The sequence below is a fragment of the Scyliorhinus canicula genome, chromosome 1, assembly GCF_902713615.1.
Source record: "Scyliorhinus canicula chromosome 1, sScyCan1.1, whole genome shotgun sequence".
NCBI lineage: Eukaryota > Metazoa > Chordata > Chondrichthyes > Carcharhiniformes > Scyliorhinidae > Scyliorhinus > Scyliorhinus canicula.
The window spans coordinates 51,896,130-51,920,449 of NC_052146.1; the positions used below are offsets into that span (position 1 = coordinate 51,896,130).

The 24,320-nt window shown below is 51.1% G+C and overlaps 1 protein-coding gene across 5 annotated transcripts in view; it reads right to left on the reverse strand.

Annotated features, from left to right (window-relative positions):
* rbm19 (RNA binding motif protein 19) overlaps positions 1–18,243 on the reverse strand; it is a 377,192-nt gene extending 358,949 nt beyond the window's left edge. For 4 of the 5 annotated variants that reach the window (XM_038790721.1, XM_038790712.1, XM_038790730.1 and 1 more), the window contains exons 1-2: positions 18,034–18,243; positions 14,235–14,417 (exon numbers count right to left, since the gene is read on the reverse strand). In XM_038790721.1, the coding sequence (XP_038646649.1) occupies positions 14,235–14,417; positions 18,034–18,069 (219 nt within the window). In that variant the 5' untranslated portion in view covers positions 18,070–18,243. Of the gene's footprint in view, positions 1–14,234; positions 14,419–18,033 lie in introns of those variants that run through there. The other variant, XM_038790740.1, reaches the window with a different exon arrangement.
* Positions 18,244–24,320: the final 6,077 nt, after the last annotated feature.

Below are 24,320 nucleotides of genomic sequence, written 5' to 3' on the forward strand. Positions count from 1 at the left end.
CCTAGCCCCATAATCCAACCTAACCTTTTGGACACGAATGACAATTTTGTATGGCCAATCCACCTAACCTACACATCTTTGAACTGAGGCGCGAAATCAGAGCACCGAAAGGAAACCCAATTAGACACGGAGAGAATGTGCAAACTCCACACAGAGTCACCAAAGAATCAAACCCAGGTTCCTAGCAGTGAGAGGCAGCAGTACTAACCACTATTTGTTGAATCAGGATCGATTCCCCTAGCTTGATGATAAAGGTAGAGTGGGGATATGCCGGACCATAAGGTTCCAAGACTGTAGGTGAATACAATTCTGCTGATGGCCTACAAGGCCTCATCGGGCACCATCCGGTTGAGGCTGAACCAGTGATTTATACAGGTTCATCATAACCTCCATGCTTTTGCAACCTATGCCTTTACTTATAATACTCAAGATCCAGCATGTCTTTTTAACCACTGCCTGCCCTTTAACTTTCAAAAATCTGTACATCCCCATGTCTGTTCCAGAATCCTGGAATTTATAATGCCGCTCCTCCCAAAATCCATTCATCACTTCATACTTCTCTGCATTAAATGTTATCTGCCATATATCCACCTATACAACCAGCCCAAACATGTCCTCTTGAAATCTATCACTATCCTCCTTTCAAAATGCAAAACTTCAAATGTTTTGTGTCCTGAACATGCAAACCCAGGTAATTAATGTACATCTGGGTGGCACAGTGGTTAACACTGTTGCTTCACAACTCCAGGGTCCGAGGTTCGATTACCAGCTTGGGTCACTGTCTGCACGTTCTCCCATGTCTGCGTGGGTTTCCCCCAGGTGCTCCAGTTTCCTCCCACAGTCCACAGATGTGCAGGTTAGGTGGATTGGCAATGCTAAATTGGCCTTAGGTTAGCTGGGGTTACTTGTTTACGGGGATAGGATGGAGGTGTGGGCTTAAGTGGAGTGCTCTTTTCAAGAGTCAATGGGCCAAATGGCCTCCTTCTGCACTGTAAATTCTACGATGATAAGCAAGAAATGCAGTGATCATAGTGCTGACAATCTGGGAACCCCTTGATTGAATCTGGAAAACAATCTTTTGTACTTGCCTTTTTTTTTATTCGCTCATGGGATTTGGGCGTCGCAGACTATGCCAGGAATTATTGCCCATCTTTAATTGCCCTCAACGACTAATTGCCCTTGAGTGGACAATTAAGAGTCAACAACGTTGCTGTGGGCCTGGAGTCACATGTAGGACAGATCAGTAAAGACAGCAGATTTCCTTCCCTAAAGAACATTAGTGAACCAGATGAGTCTTGACGACAATCAACAGTGGTTTCATGGTCATCATTAGACTTCTAATTCCAGATTTTTATTGAATTCAAAATTCATCATCTGCAGTGGTGGGATTTGAACCTGGATGCCCAAAGCATTACTCTGGGTCTCTAGTTTACTAGTCCAGTGACAATACCACTACACCACCATCTCCCCATTTGCTTTAAAAACAGACGGGTGAGGTGAAAGTTTGCACAGAAGCTCAGCGTGGCTTACTGGGGTTGGGGATTTTGGTGGCTCAGGACAAGCTATGGAAGGAGGGCAAAAATATTGTGCATAGGTTTCCGCATTGACAAATAAATTTAAGTCTCTTGTAACATTCCAAGTAATTTGGGATGAGACTAACTTTTTTCTAGAAATATAAAAGAAAAAAAATGTACGACAAGGATTTACTTGCTTCCTACTGCATTAAAAATATGAACAGACAGAAAAAAAGGGACCGAAAAGACCATATGGGCCACCCAGCCTATACCATTCATTCAAACATGTTTTAAATAAGGCCTGGGGGGGGGGGGGGGGGGGGGGTTCAATAAACCTCTCCCACCAAACAGCCATGGAGAAACAAAACAGATTTTTTTTAAATATCAGATTAATTCAGGGATAATCCCAAGATATACTAGAAGTATATTAAGGAGAAGACGATAATCAGGGAAAAAGTGCCCATTCGGGACCAATCTGTGTGGAGCAGGAGGTTGTTGGTTGTGTGTTAAACGAATACTTCATATCTGTCTTCACTGGGGAGGAGGATATAGGTACAGAATTTGGAGAGAGGAACGGTGAGGTTCTTGTACAATTTGACGTAGGGAGTGAGGAGGTACTGGAGATATAGACACATTGGTCAGATTCAGTGGCAGATGGAATTTAACCCTGAATGTGCGAGGTGATACACTTTGGAAGGAGTAAAAAAGACAAGGGAGTACTTAATGAATAGCAGGTCACGAGGAAGCTCATAAGAACAGAGGATTGGGGTGTTTGTCCAAAGGTCCCTCACAGACAGAACAGGATAATAGGGTCGTTTAGAAGGCATACACCACACTTGCCTTTATCAGCAGTGGCATAGATCGTAACAGCAGGAAGATTATGATGGAGTTGTATAAAACTTTGAACATAGAACATAGAACAGTACAGCACAGAACAGGCCCTTCGGCCCTCAATGTTGTGCCGAGCCATGATCACCCTACTCAAACCCACGTATCCACCCTATACCCATAACCCAACAACCCCCCCCCTTAACCTTACTTTTATTAGGACACTACGGGCAATTTAGCATGGCCAATCCACCTAACCTGCACATCTTTGGACTGTGGGAGGAAACCGGAGCACCCGGAGGAAACCCACGCACACAGGGGGAGGACTGCACGTCCTCCCCCTGTGTGCGTGGGTTTCCTCCGGGTGCTCCACACAGACAGTGACCCAGCCGGGAATCGAACCTGGGACCCTGGAGCTGTGAAGCATTTATGCTAACCACCATGCTACCCTGCTGCCCTGTGGTTAGGCCACAAAATGGGAGTACTGTGTACAGTTCTGGCCACCTCACCAGAAGAAGGATATGATTGCACTGGAGGGTGCCGAGGATATTAACCAGGATGTTGCCTGGGTTGGAGCATTTAAACTATGAAGAGAGGCTGGATAAGCTCCGGTTGTTTTCTTTAGAACAGAGAAGGCAGAGACCTGATTGAGGTGTATAAGATTAAGAGGAGTGGATAAGAAGCAGCTGTTCCCCTTAGCTGAAAGGTCAATAACGCGGGAGCATAACTTTAAGGTGAGGGACAGGAGGTTTAGAGCGGATTTGAGGAAAAGATTTTTCACCCAGAGGGTGGTGGGAGTGGAATGCACTGCCCGAGAGGGTAGAAGAAGTATGAAGCCTCACAAACTTTCAAAGGAATGTGGAAGAGCACTTGAAATGTTGTAACATTCAAGGATATGGACTAAGTGTTGGAAAGAGGATGAGTGTAGGTTTAGTGCAATTTTGTCAGTGCAAACTCGATGAGCCAAAGGGCCTCTTTTGTACTGTATTATTCTATGACTCGAGGAAAAGAAAATTCTGGGAAATTCTTCGTCAATCAAGGTACTGAAAAACAAGTTTGTGGAGGCAACAGTGACTGCAAAATGCATCACCAAACATCCATCCACCTTTTCCACCCAGTAACATCACCATACTCTTGCAATACCTCTTTAGATATTTACAATGTACTTTTCACAAAAACACTGTACAGCAGACCATTAAAAATATATAAATAGACTAGAGCATAAAAGCAGCCCATTCACCCCATCTGACTCATGCTAGGATGACCCATCTAGCCTCCTGTCCAACCCCATTAGTATACCTGTTTAATTCTTTCCCCTTCAAGTACTTATCCAGCTTAACCTTAAAAGCACTTATCCAATCTGTCTCAACTACTGTAAGTGGTAGAAAGCTGGCATAGTGTGGAAAAATGGTTTCTGCTAGAATCCTTGCAGATTTATTAGCACCAAAGATAAACTCACCAAGTTATCAGAGAAGATCTAACTAAGATTCTTCACAAATTTCTAGAGGACATAGGGGCAAGATGGTGAATTGAAATGCTAGCAACAGGGAGATCAGGATCATGCTTGCAGACTGAGCGCAAGTGCTCTGCAAAGCAGTCACCCAGTCTGCGCTTAGTCTTCCCAATATAGAAGAGACTGCGTTGTCAGCAGCTAATACAGTAGATTAAATTGAAATAAGTGCAAGTGAATCACTCAAAGCATGTTTGAAACTTTGGACGGTGAGGAAAGAGAAGATAAATGGGCAAGTGTTACATCTGATTGTTTGGGAAAGGGATGAAATGGTGGGGATGATGGAGGAGTGGACCAAAAATTGTGACCAAGAGAACAGTCCCAACAGAATGCTGACTGGGAGGTGACAGTAAGATGTGTTTCGTAGACTGGGTGCAGGAAGGTGTGATTCGAAAGGACACCTGGGTATCCTCGAACTAACATGAACAAGATGGGCCGAATGGCATCCTTCTGTGCTGTAACTTTTCTATGGTTCAATGGCGATAGCATCATGTTGGAGTTGTTGAAAATAGCAGAGAATGATCTTTTGAATGTGGAGACTGGTTGGGGTGGGGTGAAAAGTAAAGACAAGGGGAACTCTATCATGGTTCTGGGAGGGAGGGGAAGGGATGAGGACAGAAGTCCAGGAGATGGGTCAGACGTGGTTGAGGGCCCGATTAATCAGTTTGGGGTGTGAGTGAGGGGGGCAGTGGAGTCCTTGACTCTGGAGAAAGGAAAACACATGAGAAGCGCCATCTTGTAAGGTAGCATCATTGGAATATGTGCAACACAAATGGGATGGAGTCCCAAAAAATTTAGACAAAGAAATTCAATGCTTTAAAATGTGAGAACAATTCAATGGGACACAAATAATCCTCTCTCAATCCCTGAAACAAATTTAAAGAAAGTAGGTCAACAATGCACCAATTGCAAAGTAGTAAGCATATTACAAAATCAATTTAACAATGGAGAGAAAATGTTGTGATCTGCAGTCACTTTGTCCCTTATCGGCTAGCACTATTGCTTCACAGTGCCAGGATCCCAGGGTGATTCCTGGCTTGGGTCACTGTCTGTGCGGAGTCTGCACGTTCTCCCTGTCTCTGCCTGGGTTTCCTCCGGGTGCTCCGGCTTCCTCCCAGAAGATCAAAAAATCATGCTGTTAGGTAATCTGGACATGCTGAATTCTCCCCCAGTGTATCCGAACAGGCGCCAGAATGTGGCGAATAAGGGTTTTTCACAATAACTTAATTGCAGTGTTAACTGCAGAACCCAATCTCACCGCCCCACAAGACCAGACCGGCCCATGTACAACCCTCTCCAGTGAGCATGACACTGCCACCATCATCCACGACCCCTCCGAACGCAATCACTTACCTTATGCAAAGCCAGCCCTGCCATCCAAGAGCAGCCGCCGACCAAGGAAGCACGGAAAACGCGCTGGCCTGAATGTGAAACTTAAATTACGCTGCTTCAAGATTCCTCTACCCAGCGTATTCCTAGCGAATGTCCAAGTGATTGAGGACAGGATGACCTCAATGCTGGACTTAACTCCCAGAGAGAAATGAGAAACTGCTGTGTGCTCTGCTTCACAGAGACATGTCCTACTCCGGCCACACCAGACTGCGCCATCCGACCCGAAGGCTTTCAATCTACCGGATGGATCACACGATGGCCTCAGGCAATTCGAAGGGCGGCGGTGTTTGCCTCTTCATCAACACCTCCTGGTGCTCAGCTGTAGTGTCCCTAGCGTGCCACTGCTCCCCAGACCTAGAATACCTGATCGTGAAGTGTCGCCCTTTCTGCCTCCCATGAGAATTCACCTCTGTACACATCACAGCATTTTACATCCCACCCCAGACAGAAGTGAAGAAAGCACTTGACAACTACACTCCACCATCAACAACCAAGAAACAAATCACCCTGAAGCCCTGACAATAGTAGCTGGAGGCTTCAACTAGGCCAACCTCAGGAAGGTTCTACCCAAACTCCATCAACATATCTCCTGCCCCACCAGAGGTGCAAACACCCTGGACCACTGCTAAACAAGCATCAAAGGTCCCTAACGCTCCATTTTGGCAAGTCCAACCACAAGTCGGTACTCGTACTTCCGGCTTACAAACAGCAATTCAAGCATGTTGAGCCAGTCAAGAAAACCGTGCAGCGCTGGTCCGAGGACATCCTCCGCGACTGCTTGGAGTCTGTGTACTGATCCATATTCAAGGCCGCGGCAGCTAACCTGGACGTGTACGCAACCACCGTCACAGAATTCAGTGTGTCGAGGACTGTGTACCAAAGAAGACAACACTGATGTCCCCCAATCAGAAACCCTGGCTCAATCCAAGGGTTCTCACTCCCTGCTGAAGTTCAGGACAGAGGCGTTCAAGTCTGGCGACCCTGAACTATACACAAAATCCGTATGACGACGGAAAGCCACCAGGGATGCCTGATGGAACCATCAATTCACTAGACACGTGCTTTGAGATATGAACAGTGGTTTTAATCTACTTACTACAGAGCCAGCCTGTTATCTGCTGAACTCTCGATGAACTGCAGGCTGGCTCTGGACAAGGGTATTTATACAGCAAGTCCAGGGGGAGGAGTCGTGGGCGGAGCCAAGGGTGGAGCCCTGTACAAACTCCTGAGCATTCCCAGAGCTACTCGCCCTAGTGGTTGGATAACGCTACTGCGCTTACAATGGTACAGGGGCTGGTTTAGCTCACAAGGCTAAATCGCTGGCTTTTAAAGCAGACCAAGCGGGTCAGCAGCACGGTTCGATTCCCGTACCAGCCTCCCCGGACAGGCGCTGGAATGTGGCGACCAGGGGCTTTTCACAGTAACTTCATTGAAGCCTACTCGTGACAATAAGCGATTTTCATTCTCATTTTCATGGTATTGGCAAATACAGTGTGAATTACTAAGTTACATTCACCACATTCACCCCCTGCAAAAAAAATCAAGTCCGGCGGGGGTGGTGGTCTACAAAGTAAGTCTGTCCGGTGGTCGAACTGTCCGCTGTGATCTGCGGAGCACCGGGGTTGCAGCCTCTTGCGGTGGCTAGATGGGTGTTGTGTGCTGGGGTACGATGGCGGACTCCAGGGAGGGTTGTGTCCGAGCTTCATACTCTTCTGGATCGACCGGGGACTGGGGGCTGGCCGGCGCAGGTGCACGGAACTGGTGGAGCGAGCTCGTGGGCTCGGGAGCGCGAGGGGGCGGCAGCATGGAGTGTAGGGTAAGGGGTCCTTCTGTGGGGGTAGAGAGGGCGCTGAATCCGGCGGGTGCCAGATCCTGGAGGGATACTGTGTCCTGACGGCCGTCAGGGAACTCGACGAAGGCGTACTGGGGGTTGGAGTGGAGCAGGCGCACCTTCTCAACAAGGGGGTCGGTTTTGTGTGCCCTGACCTGTTTCCTCAGGAGTACCGGGCCCGGTGTCCTCAGCCATGCCGGAAGTGAGACCCCCGTGGTAGTGCCCCTGGAAAATATGAAGAGCCTCTCGTGAGGGGTCTGATTGGTCACTGTGCACAAGAGGGACCTAATAGCGTGAAGCGCGTCTGGGAGGACTTCCTGCCACTGGGAGACTTGGAGCTTTCTAGACCGGAGGGTCAGTAGGACTGTCTTCCAGACCGTTGCGTTCTCCCTCTCCACCTGCCCATTCCCCCTGGGGTTGTAGCTGGTAGTCCTGCTCAAGGCAATACCCTTGTCGAGCAGGTACTGACGCAGCTCGTCGCTCATGAAGGACGAACCCCGGTCGCTGTGCACGTAGCTGGGGAAACCAAACAGGGTGAAGATGCTATGCAGGGCCTTAATGACTGTGTGGGAGGTCATGTTGGGGTACAGGATAGCAAATGGGAAACGGGAGAACTCATCTACGACGTTTAGAAAGTAAACGTTGTTGTTAGTTGAGGGGAGTGGCTCTTTGAAATCAATCGCGAGGTGTTCAAAGGGCCTAGAAGCCTTGACCAGGTGGGCCCTGTCTGGTCTATAGAAGTGCGGTTTGCACTCCGCACAGATCGGGCAGTCCCTGGTGACCGCTTTTACCTCCTCGTTGGAGAAAGGCAGGTTTCGGGCTCTGATGTAGTGGGCCAGCCGGGTGACAGAGGTCGTTGTGGGTGACTTTCAGTCGGTCAATCTGCGCGCTGGCGCAAGTCCCGCGGGATAGGATATCCGGAGGCTCGTTGAGCTTCCCGGGTCGATACTTAATATCGTAGCTATAGGTGGAGAGTTCAATGCTCCACCGAAGAATTTTATCATTTTTTATTTTGCCCCTTTGCTAGTTATCAAACATAAAGGCAACCAATCTTTGGTCGGTGATGAGGGTGAACCTCCTACCTGCGAGGTAGTGCCTCCACAATGGCTTGTGCTTCTTTCTCGACTGAGGAGTGTCAGAGTTCTGAAGCAGAGAGGGTACAGGAGAAAAAGGCGACTGGTCTCCCTGCCTGATTTAGTATGGCTGCTAGAGCTACCTCTGAGGCGTCGCTCTCAACCTGGAATGGAGTGGATTCATCCACCGCCCGCATGCCCGCTTTGGCAATGTCCTCCTTGATGCAGTTGAAGGCCTGGCGTGCCTCAGCTGACAGGGGAAATCGTGTAGCCTTAAAGAGTGGGCGGGCTTTGTCCGCATATTGAGGGACCCACTGGGCGTAGTAGGAGAAGAAGCCCAAGCACCGTTTGAGGGCCTTGGGGCAATGGGGGAGGGGGAATTCTAAGAGGGGGTGCATACGGTCCGGGTCTGGGCCCAGGACTCCGTTTTCCACGACATAGCCGAGGATGGCTAGTCTGGTTGTGCGGAAAACGCATTTCTCCTGGTTATAAGTGAGGTTTAATTTCTGTGCCGTCTGGAGAAAACGGTGGAGGTTGGCGTCGTGGTCCTGCTGGTCATAGCCGCAGATGGTGATATTGTCCAAGTACAGAAACGTGGCCCGCAGCCCGTACTGGTCCACCATTCAGTCCATTGCTCGTTGGAACACCAAAACCCCGTTAGTGACGCCGAAGGGGACACGGAGGAAATGGAAGAGGCGGCCATCGGCCTCGAATGCAGTGTAGTGGCGGTCCTCCGGGCGGATTGGGAGCTGGTGGAATGCAGACTTCAGATCCACTGTGGAAAAGAGCCGATACTGGGCGATCTGCTTTACCATGTCTGCAATCCTGGGGAGGGGATACACGTCGAGGAGCGTAAATCTATTTATGGTCTGACTATAGTCAACCATGCGGAATTTTTCCCCGGTCTTAACGACCACCACCTCAGCTCTCCAAGGGCTATTGCTGGCCTCTATAATCCCCTCACTGAGAAGCCTTCGGACCTCTGATCTGATAAATACCCTATCCTGCAGGCTGTACCGCCTGCTACGAGTGGCTACGGGTTTACAGTCCTGTGTGAGATTGGCGAAGAGAGGAGGGGGGGGGGGGGGGGGGGGGGGGGAGAGATTCGCAGCGTAGCGAGGCTGCAGATAGTGAGTGGGGGCAGGGGCCCGCCGAAGCCGAGGGTGAGGCTCTTAAGGTTACATTGAAAATCTAGGCCTAATAAGAGTGGCACGCAGAGGTCGGGCAAAACGTAGAGTCGAAATTTTGAGTAGCTAGCGCCTCGGATTGTGAGTGTCACGGCGGTGCGCCCCTGGATCCGGACAGAATGGGAGCCTGAAACGAGCGAGATATTTTGCCGCACGGGGAAAACGGGGAGCGAACAGCGTCTTACCAGGTCTAGGTGTATGAAGCTCTGTGCTCCCGGAGTCGAAAAGGCATGGTGTTTTGTACCCGTTGATTTGGACCTCTGCCATCGAATTTCGCAGATGCTTCGGGCGTGATTGGTCCAGAGTGACTGCGCTGAGTTGCGGGTAGTCGGCGGCTCGATCAGCTGTGCCGGAGTGGCCCCGTGATGCCTGCCCTCTGAGTTCGTAGTCGTACTCTTCCGATGAGTTGTCCAAGCGTGGAGATGCAGGTCGGGCCCGTGGATCGCACGTGGTGGGCGGCGAGGAAGATGGCGTCCAAGATGGCGGCCCCCATGAGTCGCACGTGGCCGGCCACGTGGTGGAGGTTTGCCAAGATGGCGGCCCCCATGGATCGCACGTGGCAGGAGAGGGCGGGTTGGGGCATAGGCCGCAGTTTTTCAGGCCCCGCGGGTGTGGGGAGCGATTACTTCGTGCCGCTGGGGAGTTGGAAGCTGGGGCACTTTTTGAGAGGCACACTCTCGCGTAATGGCCTTTCCGCCTGCAGCTACTGCAGGTTGCGTTGCGGGCCGGGCAGTGCTGCCGCGGGTGCTGATTCTGGCCGCAGAAATGGCAGGTTGGAGCAGCATAGTGGCTGGCTGGGGCAGCATGGTGGCTGGGGGCCCATGATTGGGTCGCGGGGTCCGCGGGGAATGAGGTGAGGCTGCGGAATGAGACCTCCATTGTGGTAGCAATTTCCGCAATTGTTTCTAAGTCTTGGGCCCCCTTTTCCAGCAGTCGTTGGCACACATAATTAGACCCGAGGCCCGCTACAAAAACATCGCGTATAGCAAGTTCTCTATGTTCAGCCGCGGTAACTGCTTGATAGTTACAGTCATTTGATAGATTGAGTTCTCTTAAAAATTCGGCGAGTGATTCTGTAGGCCGCTGGCGGCGAGTCGTGAACACATGGCGTGCGTAAACTTCGTTAATGGGCCTTACATACATCTTATCGAGTATCGCTAGCGCTGCAGTATATGAACCGGCCGAGTTTAGTTGCATAGAGATTCTGTGGCTCACCCTCGCGTGCAGTAGACTTAATTTCTGTTCCTCTGTTGTTTTGGCTGTGCTCGCTTCTGCCAGGTAGGCCTTAAAGCACCGCAGCCAGTGGGAGAAGATTTATTTTGCCTCTGCATCCTGTGGGTCGAGTTCCAGGCGTCCAGGCTTGAGGGCTGATTCCATGATCGATCCTGACTGTTCTTAAGTAGATTAAATTGATGGAACCATCAATTCACTGGACACGTGCTTTGAGATATGAACAGTGGTTTGAATCTACTTACTACAGAGCCAGCCTGTTACCCGTTGAACTCTCGATGAACTGCAGGCTGGCTCTGGACAAGGGTATTTATACAGCAAGTCCGGGGGAGGAGTCGTGGGCGGAGCCAAGGGTGGAGCCCTGTACAAACTCCTGAGCATTCCCAGAGCTACTCCCCCTAGTGGTCGGATAACGCTACTGCACTTACAATGGTATTGGTAAATACAGTGTGAATTACTGAATTAAATTCACCACAATGCCAAAAGACAATACCGCAACAAACTAGAGTCCATGGCCAACGACACAAACCCATGACAACTATGGCAGGGCTCACACAAGATCACAGGCTACAAACCAAGGTCAGGCGGAATATATGGAGCTGGAGCATCCCTCCTGATGAACTGAACAGGTTCTATGCCTGCTTTGATCAGTCAGCCAATGCACCAGTGCCACCCATCCCAACAGCACTGGACACACCCAGACGCACTATTACAGCCTCAGATTAAAGAGCTGCCTTCTTGAAAGGCAGAAAGCGACGGGCCCCAACGGAGTCCCTGGGCGACCACTCAGAGGACTCGCAGACCAGCTGGCGAGTCTTTCGCAGACATCAACACCTCACTCCTCCCCTCCAAGGTGCCCCACCTCCTTCAAAAAGACCACCATAATACCAGTACCAAAGAAGACAAGGTAGCCTGTCTCAACAATTACCGACCGATGGCCTTGACATCTGTTATCATGAAAAAAAAAGAAAAGCACTTGTCACCAGCAGGCTTCAAATGAAGTTACTGTGAAAAGCCCTTAGTTACCACATTCCTTCACCTGTTCGGGGAGGCTGGTACGGGAATTGAACCGTGCTACTGGCCTGCCTTGGTATGCTTTAAAAGCCAGCTATTTAGTCCAGTGTGCTAAACCAGCCCCATGAATTGCTTTGAGCGGCGAGTCATGAGACAGATCAGCGCCAGCCTCCCAGACGGGCTCGATCCATTGCAGTTCACCTATCACCGCAACAGGTCCACAGCAGATGTTATCTCCCTGGCTCTACAATCAACACTCGAGCACCTCGACAACAAGGACACCTATGTGAGACTGCTGTTCATAGCAACAGCACCTCCTCCACAATAGTCCTCAACACCGGGGCCCCGCATGTGTGCTCAGTCCTTTACTGTACTCCCTGTACATACACGGTTGTGTGGCAAGATTTAACTCCAACTCAATCTATAAGTTTGCGGATGTTAAGACTGTGGTGAGTCGTATCTCAAACAACGACGAATCAGGCTACAGAAGGGAGATAAATCACTTGGCTGCATGGTGTACCAAAAGCAACCTCTCTAAATGTCGGAAAGTCCAAGGAACTGATCATTGACTTCAGGAAGTGTAGCACAACAGCACACCCCCCTCCCCCCTTTGGCATCAATGGCTCTGAAGTGGAGGTGGTCGATAGCTTTTAAGTTCTACATCTGCAGATGTGCCATAGAGAGCATCCTATCCAGCTGCATAACAGCTTGGTATGGCAACTGCTCGGCCCAAGATCGCAAGAAACTGCAGTGTGGTGAATTCAGCCCAACGCATCTTACAAGCTTGTCACCCGCACACTGTTTCTCACTGCCTCGTCAGACAGCATTATCAGAGACCCCTCCCACCCAGGCTTTGCCTTCTTCCAGACCCTTCCATCAGGCAGAAGATACAGAAGGCTGAAGACCCGCACATCCAGACATAGGACAAGCTTCTTCCCCACAGCTACTAGACTCAACGACTCTCCCTCAGACTGATCTGTTTCCTGTAAGAACACTATTCACGACGTCCTGTGCTGCTTTTGTATTTGCTTTGTTTGGCCCCTTGTTCTGCACTGTAACCAATCACTATTTGTCGATGTACCGTTTGTCAGCGTACTGTCAATTATAATTTTTTTTGTCTACTATGTACGTACTGTGGACATTCCCTTGGCCGCAGAATAATACTTTTCACTGTACTTCAGTACATGTGACAATAAATCAAATCAAATCATTAAAAAAAATGTAGGTCTGCTTATGACAATTTTCGCTTTACCGCCAGCCCGCGGATAACCTCACGATGCTCCACTTCTCCAGCTTCCACCCTAAACACATTAAAGAAGCCATCCTCTATGGACAAGCCCTCCGTAAACACAGGATCTGCTAAGACGAGGAGGAGCATAACAGACATCTACAGACGCTGAAAGATGCCCTTGTACGAACGGGATATGGCGCTCGACTCATCGATCAACAGTTCCAACACGCCATAGCAAAAACCACACCGACTCTTCAGAAGACAAACACGGGACACAACCGACAGAGTACCCTTCGTCATCCAGTACTTTCCCGGAGCGGAGAAACTGTGACATCTTCTTCACATCAGCCTTCAACACGTCATCGATGAAGATGAACATCTTGCCAAGGTCATCCCCACACCCCCACTACTTGCCTTCAAACAACCCCACAACCTCAAACAAACCATTGTTTGCAGCAAACTACCCAGCCTTCACAACAGAGACCACGACACCACACAACCCTGCCATGGTAATCTCTGCAAGACGTGCCAGATCATCAACATGGATACCACCTTTACACACGAGAACACCACCCACCAGGTACGCGGTACATACTCGTGCGACTCGGCCAATGTTGTCTACCTCATACGCTGCAGGAATGGATGCCCTGAAGCGTGGTACATTGGCGAGACCATGCAGACGCTGCAACAGCGAATGAATGGACATCGCGCGACAATCACCAGGCAGGAATGTTCCCTTCCAGTCGGGGAACACTTCAACAGTCAAGGGCATTCAGCCTCTGATCTCCCGGTAAGGGTTCTCCAAGGCGGTCTTCAGGACACGCGACAACGCAGAACCGCTGAGCAGAAACTTATAGCCAAGTTCCGCACACGAGTGCGGCCTCAACAGGGCCCTTGGATTCATGTTGCATTACATTCATTCCCCACCATCTGGCCTGGGCTTGCGAAATCCTACCAACTGTTCTGGCTTGAGACAATTCACACCTCTTTAACCTGGGGTTACCCCTATCTCTGGATCTGTAAAGATTTAATTACCTGCAAATGCTCGCATTCTAAGCATTGTCTGGCATCTTTGAATTTGTCTATATATGTTTCTGGAACGTACCTCTTCATGCACCTGAGGAAGGAGCAGTGCTCCGAAAGCTAGTGTTTGAAACAAACTTGTTGGACTTTAACCTGGTGTTGTACGACTTCTTACTATGACAATAAAGATTATTTTAAAAAATAATCAGGATTGCATCATAGAAGTTATAATTTGTATTAATTTATGAACATCCACTTCCAAAGGTGTACTTGTCACAAACAATTTCATCAAGTAATTGAGAAGTCTTAGATGTCGCAACACCAGCAACTATGACAACTAATAAATCATTTTTGTAACAGAATATTTGCTTTGAAATAAACTATTACTGCACAATACTTACAGCAATTCGGGAAGTGTCTATGTAGCTCTTATTGAAGTGTTGTAAAGCAGCTTGTGCTTCCTCTTCTGTTTTGAAGCCAACAAATCCAAATTTCCGAAATTTTCCATCTTTTGTGAACTTCAGTATGCAGTCTGTTAATGTCCCAAAGGCACTAAATAGAGTTTTAAAACGTTCATCTTTCATCTGGGAAATGAAAACATTACACATAAACAACCAAGAGATAATATTAAGACAGATCTTTGCAGACGGATACTCACAGTCCGAGATTATTTTACACAAAAATCTTAAACAGCATTTAAATAGGCAACGTGAAGTGAAAACAAAGAATGCATGGGTTGCCCAGCAGGTCTGGCAGCATCTGTGGAAACAGAGCTAAACTTCTGAATCTAAAAAGGATAATTTAGACTCAAAACAGCTTTGAGAGTCACCCAGACTCGAAACGTTGGCTCCATTCTCTCTCCACAGATGCTGGCAGACCTACTAAGATTGTATAGCATTTTCTGTTTTGTTTCGGACTCCAGCATCCACAGTAATTTTGTTTTAAGCATAGACTGGTTTAGTTGGTGAGCACCAGGTGCGGGAAAAAAAATTCAGCTTTTGAATATACATGTCAGATTGGCTCGAATTAGATCGTCAGCATATGTTTACATCAAACCAAAACAGCAAAACGGGGGATGTTATAAATGTAAATGTTGCTGCACCCAGACCATGGACTGTTCTCCCCTTTGTGAGAGAGCTGACCAGAGGCGTCACCACACCTCTAACATTGCCCACCACCCCCAATTAATAGCAGATTTACAGATCTGAGCTGGACTTGGCCTGCCCACTATTGCCGGGTTGGCATGAAGCTGTGGCAGAATAAACAGGATCACAAACACACACATGTCGCTCTAGCCCAGTGAGCTGGGGAGGTGGAACGGAGGGAGAGGGGGAGGGGGAGGGGGAGGGGGAGGGACAGGGGGGGAGGGAGAGGGGGAGGGACGGAGAGGGGGAGGGACGGAGAGGGGGAGGGACGGAGAGGGGGAGGGACGGGGGGGGAGGGACGGGGACGGGGGGGGGGAAGGGACGGGGACGGGGGGGGGGAAGGGACGGGGACGGGGGGGAGGGACGGGGACGGGGGGGAGGGACGGGGACGGGGGGGAGGGACGGGACGGGACGGGGGGACAGGACGGGGGGGGGGGGGGGGACAGGACGGGGGGGGGGGGGGGGGGGACAGGACGGGGGGGGGACAGGACGGGGGGGGGGACAGGACGGGGGGGGGGGACAGGACGGGGGGGGGGGGGACAGGACGGGGGGGGGGGGGACGGGACGGGGAGGGGGGGGAGACGGGCGGGGAGGGGCTGGGGGGGACGGGGACGGAGGGGGGGGGGGACGGTTGGAAGGGTGGGACGGGAACGGGGGCCGGGAACGGGGGGGGGAACGGAACGGGGGGGGGGGGACGCGAACGGGGGGGGGGACGGGGAACCGGCGGGGGGGACGGAACGGGGGGGGTGACGGAACGGGGGGGGGGGGACGGGAACGGGGGGGGGGGGGGGGGGGGAGGGGACGGGATACGGGGGGGGGAACGGGAACGGGGGGGGGAACGGGGAGGGGGGACGGGAACGGGGAGGGGGGACGGGAACGGGGAGGGGGGACGGGAACGGGGAGGGGGGACGGGAACGGGGAGGGGGGACGGGAACGGGGAGGGGGGACGGGAACGGGGAGCGGGGGACGGGAACGGGAGGGGGACGGGAACGGGGCTGGGGAACGGGAACGGGGCAGGGGGGTACGGGAACGGGGCGGGGGGACCAGGGAACGGTGAGGGGGACGGGAGAGGCGGGGACGGGGACGGGGGGGAGGGGGACGGGGACGGGGACGGGGACGGGGAGGGGGACGGGGACGGGGAGGGGGACGGGGACGGGGAGGGGGGGGGGGCGGGGAGGGGACGGGGAGGGGGGGGGGGAGGGCGGGGAGGGGGGGGGGACGGGGGGGGGGACGGGGAGGGGGGGGAAGGGGAGGGGGGGGGGACACAGGGACGGGAGGGGACACAGGGACGGGGAGGGGGACACAGGGACGGGGAGGGGGACACGGGGACGGGGGGGGGGGGGGCGGGGAGAGGGGGGGGGGGGCGGGGAGGGGGGGGGGAGGGGGGGGGGGGGCGGGGAGGGGGGGGGGCGGGGAGGGGGGGGGAGGGGGGGGGCGGGGAGGGGGGGGGGAGGGGGGGGGGCGGGGAGGGGGGGGGAGGGGAGGGGGGGACGGGGACGGGGAGGGGGGGGGAGACGGGGAGGGGGGGGGACGGGGAGGGGGGGGACGGGGAGGGGGGGGGACGGGGAGGGGGGGACGGGGAGGGGGGGACGGGGAGGGGGGGACGGGGAGGGGGGGGACGGGGAGGGGGGGGACGGGGAGGGGGGGGGGGACGGGGAGGGGGGGGCGGGACGGGGAGGGGGGGGGCGGACGGGGAGGGGGGGGGGGCGGACGGGGAGGGGGGGGGCGGACGGGGAGGGGGGGGCGGACGGGGAGGGGGGGGCGGACGGGGCGGACGGGGAGGGGGGGGGCGGACGGGGAGGGGGGGGCGGACGGGGAGGGGGGGGCGGACGGGGAGGGGGGGGCGGACGGGGAGGGGGGGGGCGGACGGGGAGGGGGGGGCGGACGGGGAGGGGGGGGCGGACGGGGAGGGGGGGGCGGACGGGGAGGGGGGGGGCGGACGGGAGGGGGGGGGCGGACGGGGAGGGGGGGGCGGACGGGGAGGGGGGGGCGGACGGGGAGGGGGGGGCGGACGGGGAGGGGGGGGCGGACGGGGAGGGGGGGGGACGGGGGGGGGGGGGGGACGGGGAGGGGGGGGGGGACGGGGAGGGGGGGGGCGGACGGGGAGGGGGGGCGGACGGGGAGGGGGGGGCGGACGGGGGGGGGGGGGCGGACGGGGAGGGGGGGGCAGACGGGGAGGGGGGGGCAGACGGGGAGGGGGGGGCAGACGGGGAGGGGGGGGCGGACGGGGAGGGGGGGGGGCGGACGGGGAGGCGGAGGGGGAGGGGGGGAGGGGGACGGGGGGGACGGGGAGGGGGGAGGGGGACGGGGAGGGGGGAGGGGGGAGGGGGGAGGGGGAGGGGGGAGGGGGGAGGGGGACGGGGAGGGGGGGGGACGGGGGAGGGGGGGGGACGGGGAGGGGGGAGGGGGACGGGGAGGGGGGAGGGGGACGGGGAGGGGGGAGGGGGACGGGGAGGGGGAGGGGGGAGGGGGACGGGGAGGGGGGGGACGGGGAGGGGGGGGGGACGGGGAGGGGGGGGGGACGGGGAGGGGGGGGGGACGGGGGGGGGGGGGGGACGGGGAGGGGGGGGGGGGGACGGGGAGGGGGGGGGGACGGGGAGGGGGGACGGGGAGGGGGAGGGGGGACGGGGAGGGGGGGGGGGGGACGGGGAGGGGGGGGACGGGGAGGGGGGGGGGACGGGGAGGGGGGGGGACGGGGAGGGGGGGGGACGGACGGGGGGGGGGGACGGACGGGGGGGGGGGACGGACGGGGGGGGGGGGGGGACGGACGGGGGGGGGGGGGGACGGACGGGGGGGGGGGGGGACGGACGGGGGGGGGGGGGGGGGAGGGACGGGGAGGGAGGCAAGCGGAGACGAGGGGAGAGGTAGGAGGTGGAGGAGGGAGAGCCGCTCTGTCTGGTTTATTCCACTGTTGCCGGGGAGCCGAGGCCCAGTTCGTTTCAGATTTTGCAGTGTTCACACTGGGGGATGTCAAGTGTGAACTGGGGAGAGGTTGAATATGAATGGCGGACACGAGGGCCGGGCGGATCTCTCTCGCCCTCCGCCACTGACTTACCCCGCTCGGCAGGTTCTTCACGATGAGCCGGGACATCCCACGGCCGCGCTGTACCCCCGGGTCCTAGCGCTCTCCCTGCCCAATATCGCCTTGTCCCCTCGCGCTCTCTGTAACGGTCACAGGCTCTGCTCGAGTCAGCCAGTCCCCGGCCGCGCGCACGCCAATACCTCGGCAGGGCCAACCCGCTCCCACAAGCCCTTGCGGCGCAAGCTACGGCAAGTGACGAGGGACAGATTCAACCTCTGCGCACCCCTGCAGGACGACTGAAAACGTAAAGAAAATGCACACACAAATACAATGGTTGTACAAATCCTGGCATCTGTCACTTGATCTAGAGATTTGCTGCATCTTTGTCGCAACCTCTCCATGCTCCCAGCAAATATTAGATTTTGATTTATTGTCACGTGTACTGAGGTACAGTGAAAAATATTGTTCTGCCTACAGTAACCACTGTCCTGGCTGTTCCACATCCCCTCCCATATATAAAATCACATTTCTCCCTCTCTTCAGCCCTAAGGAAGGGGTCCACGGATGCAAAACTTTGACTCTCCCTGCGGGTGCTGCCACACCCGCCGTATTTTTCCAGCCTCCCCCCCCCCCCCCCCCCCCCCCCCCCCGTCTTTGTTACGAATCCTGGCAACTGGGAGAGTGATGCGAGGAACAACAAATGTGACAAAACAAACATGGCGGAAGGTGGTCACTCCGGCCCCCCCCCCCCCGACCTTGAGTGATTTTGTGTGGAGTTTGCACGTTCTCCCCATATCTGGGTGGATTTCCCCCGGGTGCTCTGGTTTCCCCCCATTATCCAAAATTTGCAGGGTAGGTGGGATTACGTGGCTAGGGCAGTGGTGTTGGCCTAGGTAGGGTGCTGTTTCAGAGGGTTGATGTAGACTGGGCCAAATGCCCTGCACTGTCGGGATTCTATAAATGTGGACTCTGAAAGCTCATATTGTAAATAAAAATAAGGGAATTGTGAGCATGTTAAATAATTACTTTGCGTCTGTATTTACATCGTGAGGAAATTAATATTGAACCAGTGACAGAAACTCAACAAAATGACAGTAATGTGGAAAGCCATGACACTCCGGGATGACAAATCCTCCAAGACTAGATTGTTTCCATCCTAGGCTTCAAGAAAGAAGGTGGGACCATTGCAGGTGCCATCACTATAAAAATACCAAGTTCTTTTGACTCGGTAACCATTCCTTTGGGTTAGAAAATTGTGCACAGCACTCCACTATTTAGGAAATATGAGGAGGAAACCAGGGAATCATAGATAGTTAATCCAGAAATTTACTAGTCTATAATTAAGGATAGAGTGACTGCGTATCTTTTTCAGCAAATCAGAGAGAGATAGCATGCATTTTCAATGGTAGGCCATGCCTGACAATCCTGACTGAATTTTTTGAAGAGCAGACTGGAGTGGTGAAAATGAAAATTGCTTATTGTCACAAGTAGGCTTCAATTGAAGTTACTGTGAAAAGCCCCTAGTCGCCACATTCCGGCGCCTGTTCGGAGAGGCTGGTACGGGAATGTGGACAGGACAATGTTTATTCATATTATTTACATGAACTTCCAGATGGTGTTTGATAATGTTGCTCATAAGAAAGCGTCACCTAAAGTTGAAAATCATGGAATTGAAGGAAAATGATTGGAAATTGGATGAGCAGTTGGGGAAGGAGGATAGGAATAATGGGCAGGTACTCTTAATTAGCAGTAAAAGCCTGAACCTCTTGAAGCACTGCGCTCAGGCATTTCCTTTTCCTGTAGGCCCTGCATTGGCGGTGTCACCACTTTCCTGCTGGTTCTCTTTGGCTGTATCCTCAGCCCTGTGGAGGGGTGTGTGCATGAGGAGAAGGTAGTTGGTGTTGCAGCTTCTCTAGTTCCTCATCAGAGGTCCAAGATAGAGCTGCGTAAGCTGTTCTCATGCCACGGTGAAAGCTGACAGCAGGGGAGTGCAGCTCAATGTGATTGATGTACGGTACAAGTGAACTGACTTCCAAGAAGTTGTAAACCTGTTGAGCAATAAAAGTACATTCAAGAGTACTTCTCAGATCGCCATGGCTGGAGCTCTTCAGAGACTTCCTAACCTGTCAGTTTCCCGAAGAGCAGCAGGGACAGAGCATAGGAATAATGGACAGATACTCTTAATTGCAGTAAAAGCCTGAACCTCCTGAAGCACTGTGCTCAGACATTTCACCAACCAAAGACTTGCTAGCCTGTCAGTTTCACTGAAAATGCTCTACATTACGGTCAATCAGAGAAGACACAATTTTGTTCCAGATACAAGTTTCTTCAAACCACATTTTTATGTACATTAGCTTTTTAAAAAAATTAATGATTGCAACTTGTAATACCTCCATACACCCAGACCTGCACCACCACCCAATTGACAGTTCAGATTATGTCCAATGTTATTTCTAGCATGTTGGGTACAAATGATTTTTAAAGAATATGCACTGCTTTAAAAACACCACTAGGTGGCAGTAGACACTAATAAATCAAAATCAGTTCATTCAATGCAACACACAAAATGTTTTAAAGCAATGCCAATCCTGCAATATATCATTTTAAAATGAACATTATCCAATGAAAAATCTATATTCTTTAAGCAAAGTATTAACAATTATTCTATTGTTGAATAATCGTGAACTTGATACTACTTTTTTTGCTTTTAATGTCTTTTCTCCTTGATGTCTAATATTCTTTTTTATTTTGAATACAGGGTTTCAAGATAAGTATAGAACTTTATTAACATAACACATCCTAAGGCCCTATGCTCTACCACCTGGGTGCTGACTAAATTGTTCCTGTGTGCTCTTGTCAAGTGCATGGCTTATCCCAACTCTCAAAGCCTGAACATAAACAGGTTAAAGCGAATGTGTATGCTAATTAGAATTTAAAAGAATGGGATAACATTGCTCATGCCCAGCCGGCAAAACAAATGGCAATCGCGCGATTTTACAAATCGACAAGTGTGAGGAAAAAGCAACACAGGATATACCACGTGAACTGTAACCAACACTTAGGCAGCTGCACTGTGCATGTCAACAACAACTTTAAAAGTCACGAGTTCATCCTCTGTGTCAGCTTGTCAGTGTTTCAGGAAGAAAATCATATCTCACTAGGCTATCAAAATGAAATGAAAATGAATGAAAATCACTTATTGTCACAAGTAGGCTTCAATGAAGTTACTGTGAAAAGCCCTAGTCGCCACATTCCAGCAAGGCTGGTACGGGAATCAAACCGTGCTGCTGGCCTGCTTGGTCTGCTTTCAAAGCCAGTGATTTAGCCGAGGGAGCTAAACCAGCCCTACATGATGCAAGGTAGGATTAAAAATTGTTAAAAACCAATTAGTTTAAAGTTGAAAGGAATACCTGCACTTATATAGCATTCCTTATGATCACTGGATGTCTCAAAGCACTTTACAACCAATGACGTGCCCTTGAAGTGTAGTCACTTGTAATGTAGGAAATATGAAAGCTAATTTGTACACAGGAAGCCCCCACAAATAGCAAGGTGATGTTTTTGTGATGTTGACGATGGGATAAATAATGGCCAGGACACTGGGGATTATAATTATGCACTCATAATAATCAGTAAGGAAATGAGTAGGTGCTGTACCCTAAACAGGAAGCACTAATATGGTCAATCAGAGAGAACACATTTCAATTCCAGGTACAAACTTCTTCTTAGTTTATTTTTGCACGTTATTTATTTTAATTAATGTTGCAACTTGTAATGATTTTCATTTTGATTGGATTAATATTAAAGAGAGTGCAAGATCCTTGGTTTTAGTAGGAGAGGCATAGTGTACAAAAGGGAGGAAATTAAGCAAAGCTTTTATAAGTCACTGCGTTAGACCTAAGCTGGAGCGTCATTCTGGGCATCTTGGGGATGGGTGTTAAGGCCTTGTAGAGGTGCAGATGAGATTTGGTATCAGGGATAGGGAGCATCAGTTATTCGGAGACACTAAAGAATATGGAATTATTCTTGTTGCAGCAAAGAAACTAAAGGGAAGATTTCATAAAGATATTCAAAAGTATAAGAGGAGTTATAATAGGGAGAAACTTGCAGGAGGGATGATCAGCAGAGGACAGTGATTTAAAGGAGGAATATGACCATGTGGATATAAAGAGAAGGTTAAAACTTCAAAAATCTGAAACCCAGATCCAACCTATTTCAAACATAGTCACCTTGGTTTCAATGGAGGCAAGTTCAAGGGATAGCAACTAATATGCTCCACTGGGATGGGTCACTTAATCAGTTATTCTAACAGGGCTACAAATATTTTTTTATAAATGTTTTTATTGGGTTTTTGAACAAGGTATAATTACCGTTATGTACACGAGATAAGAAACATACTGTATACTTGCGTAATATGCGACCTTTGAAGACCTAAATTTTGACCTGAATTTGGGGGTCGCATGATACGCGAGATACAAAATTTTGGGTGTGAAGTACTGGTCAAGATTAGGCTGTTAGGCTGTTAAACAGACCGTATCCATTAACGGAAAGTCAAATGGACATTATTATGAACATAATGAAATATAAAACAGGAATACATATGTAGGTTAATTAACAAACTTTAATAAAACTGTAATAAAAAAACTATTAAAACAAACTTTTGCAGGTTAACTAAAATCCGTCAAATTCGCTTTCATTGCTATCAGTGTCATCATCAAATAAAGCTTGGAATTCTTCTTCATCGAGGCAGTTGTCATACTGATCATCTTCCAGGTCTTCAATATTTTCATCCTCTTCTCCTGCATCTTCAAATATAGCATCATTTTCACTTCCATCCAAAGCATTTGCTATTCCACATTTTTAAAATGCTTTAACAATCAAATCTGCATCTATCTCAGCCCCATGCTTCTTTTACCCACAAACACAGTAGAGGCAAATCCGGAGCCTTCATATTCCCTCCCTTCGTAAATGATTTCTCTCCTTCCATCATCCAGTCATTCCATTTCTTTCTTATATTGTCTTCAAATGGCTTATTGACGGATACGTCAAGTGGCTGAACGACGCTAGTCAAGCCAGCTGGAACGATTGCTATATCGGTGTTTGATTCGCGAACAGCTTTCACAACAGAATCCACGCGATGTGACCTAAACATATCCCACACAAGTAAACTTTTTGGGCGTCGTAAACCACCTGCTCTTGATTCCCAAACTCTCTTCAGCCAAATCTTGCAACCATTATCATTCATCCAACCTTTTTCATGGACATGAACAACGATACCATTTGGAAATTTTACTTTGGGCATTAATTTCCGTTTAAAGATAACCATTGGAGGAAGTTTCGTCCCATCTGCCATACACGTTAGTACAACCGTAAAATGTGTCTTTTCATGCCCTGTAGTTTTGATAAAAATACTTTTCTCACCAACTTTATTAACGGTTGAGTTTGATGGCATATCAAAATTCACGGGTGTTTCATCCATGTTTCCAATGCACGATAACTGATAGCTGTTAGCTTTGCGATGTTTGATTACAAATGTTTGAAAACTAGTCATTTTTTCTTCTAATTCTTTTGGGAGTCTCTGTGCTATTTTTGTTTTTCTTCTTAACACAAGGTCATGTCTTTTCATGAACCGCGTACACCATCCAGGACTTGCAGTAAACTCACGAATGCCCATGTTTCTTGCTTCTCGTAAAGCATAAAGACTAATTTTAGATCGAGTTATAATATAACCATTTTCCCGATTTTCGGACACCCACTTTGAGACGTTATCTTCTAATTGCGGCCAATGACATTTCGACCCGCGATTAGCGCATTTATAGGAAGGACTTTCCATCAATTTCTCTTTCTGTTTTCTCCAGTTGCGGACACAGCTTTCTCCGACACCAAACAGCTTTGCAGCTTTAACGTTGTTGCTGTGTTCCACTTCGGCAACAACTTGCAGCTTCAATTTGGCAGTATATTTCTTGGCAGATCTTTTCTCCATAGTGGCTAATGGTAGAATGTATTCGACCGTTATGTGTTACGCGTTAGTTAACTGCTTATTACCGTGATTAGAAACTGCAAAACAGCTGGTTGTTTACGGCGGTTGTTAACGGCGTAATTTGGTATCTCATTTGGTGTCTCAAAAAAGTGACTCGCATGATACATGAGGTATAGCATAAAATCATGTTTTGGGGTCTAAAATTTAGGGGTCGCATGATACGTGAGATCGCATGATACGCGAGTATATACGGTATATATATATACCAACATGGAATCCATGTCTGGAAGCTGGACAGCAGTCCAGACAGAGGCAGTGGGAAGCATTATAGCTTTAATAC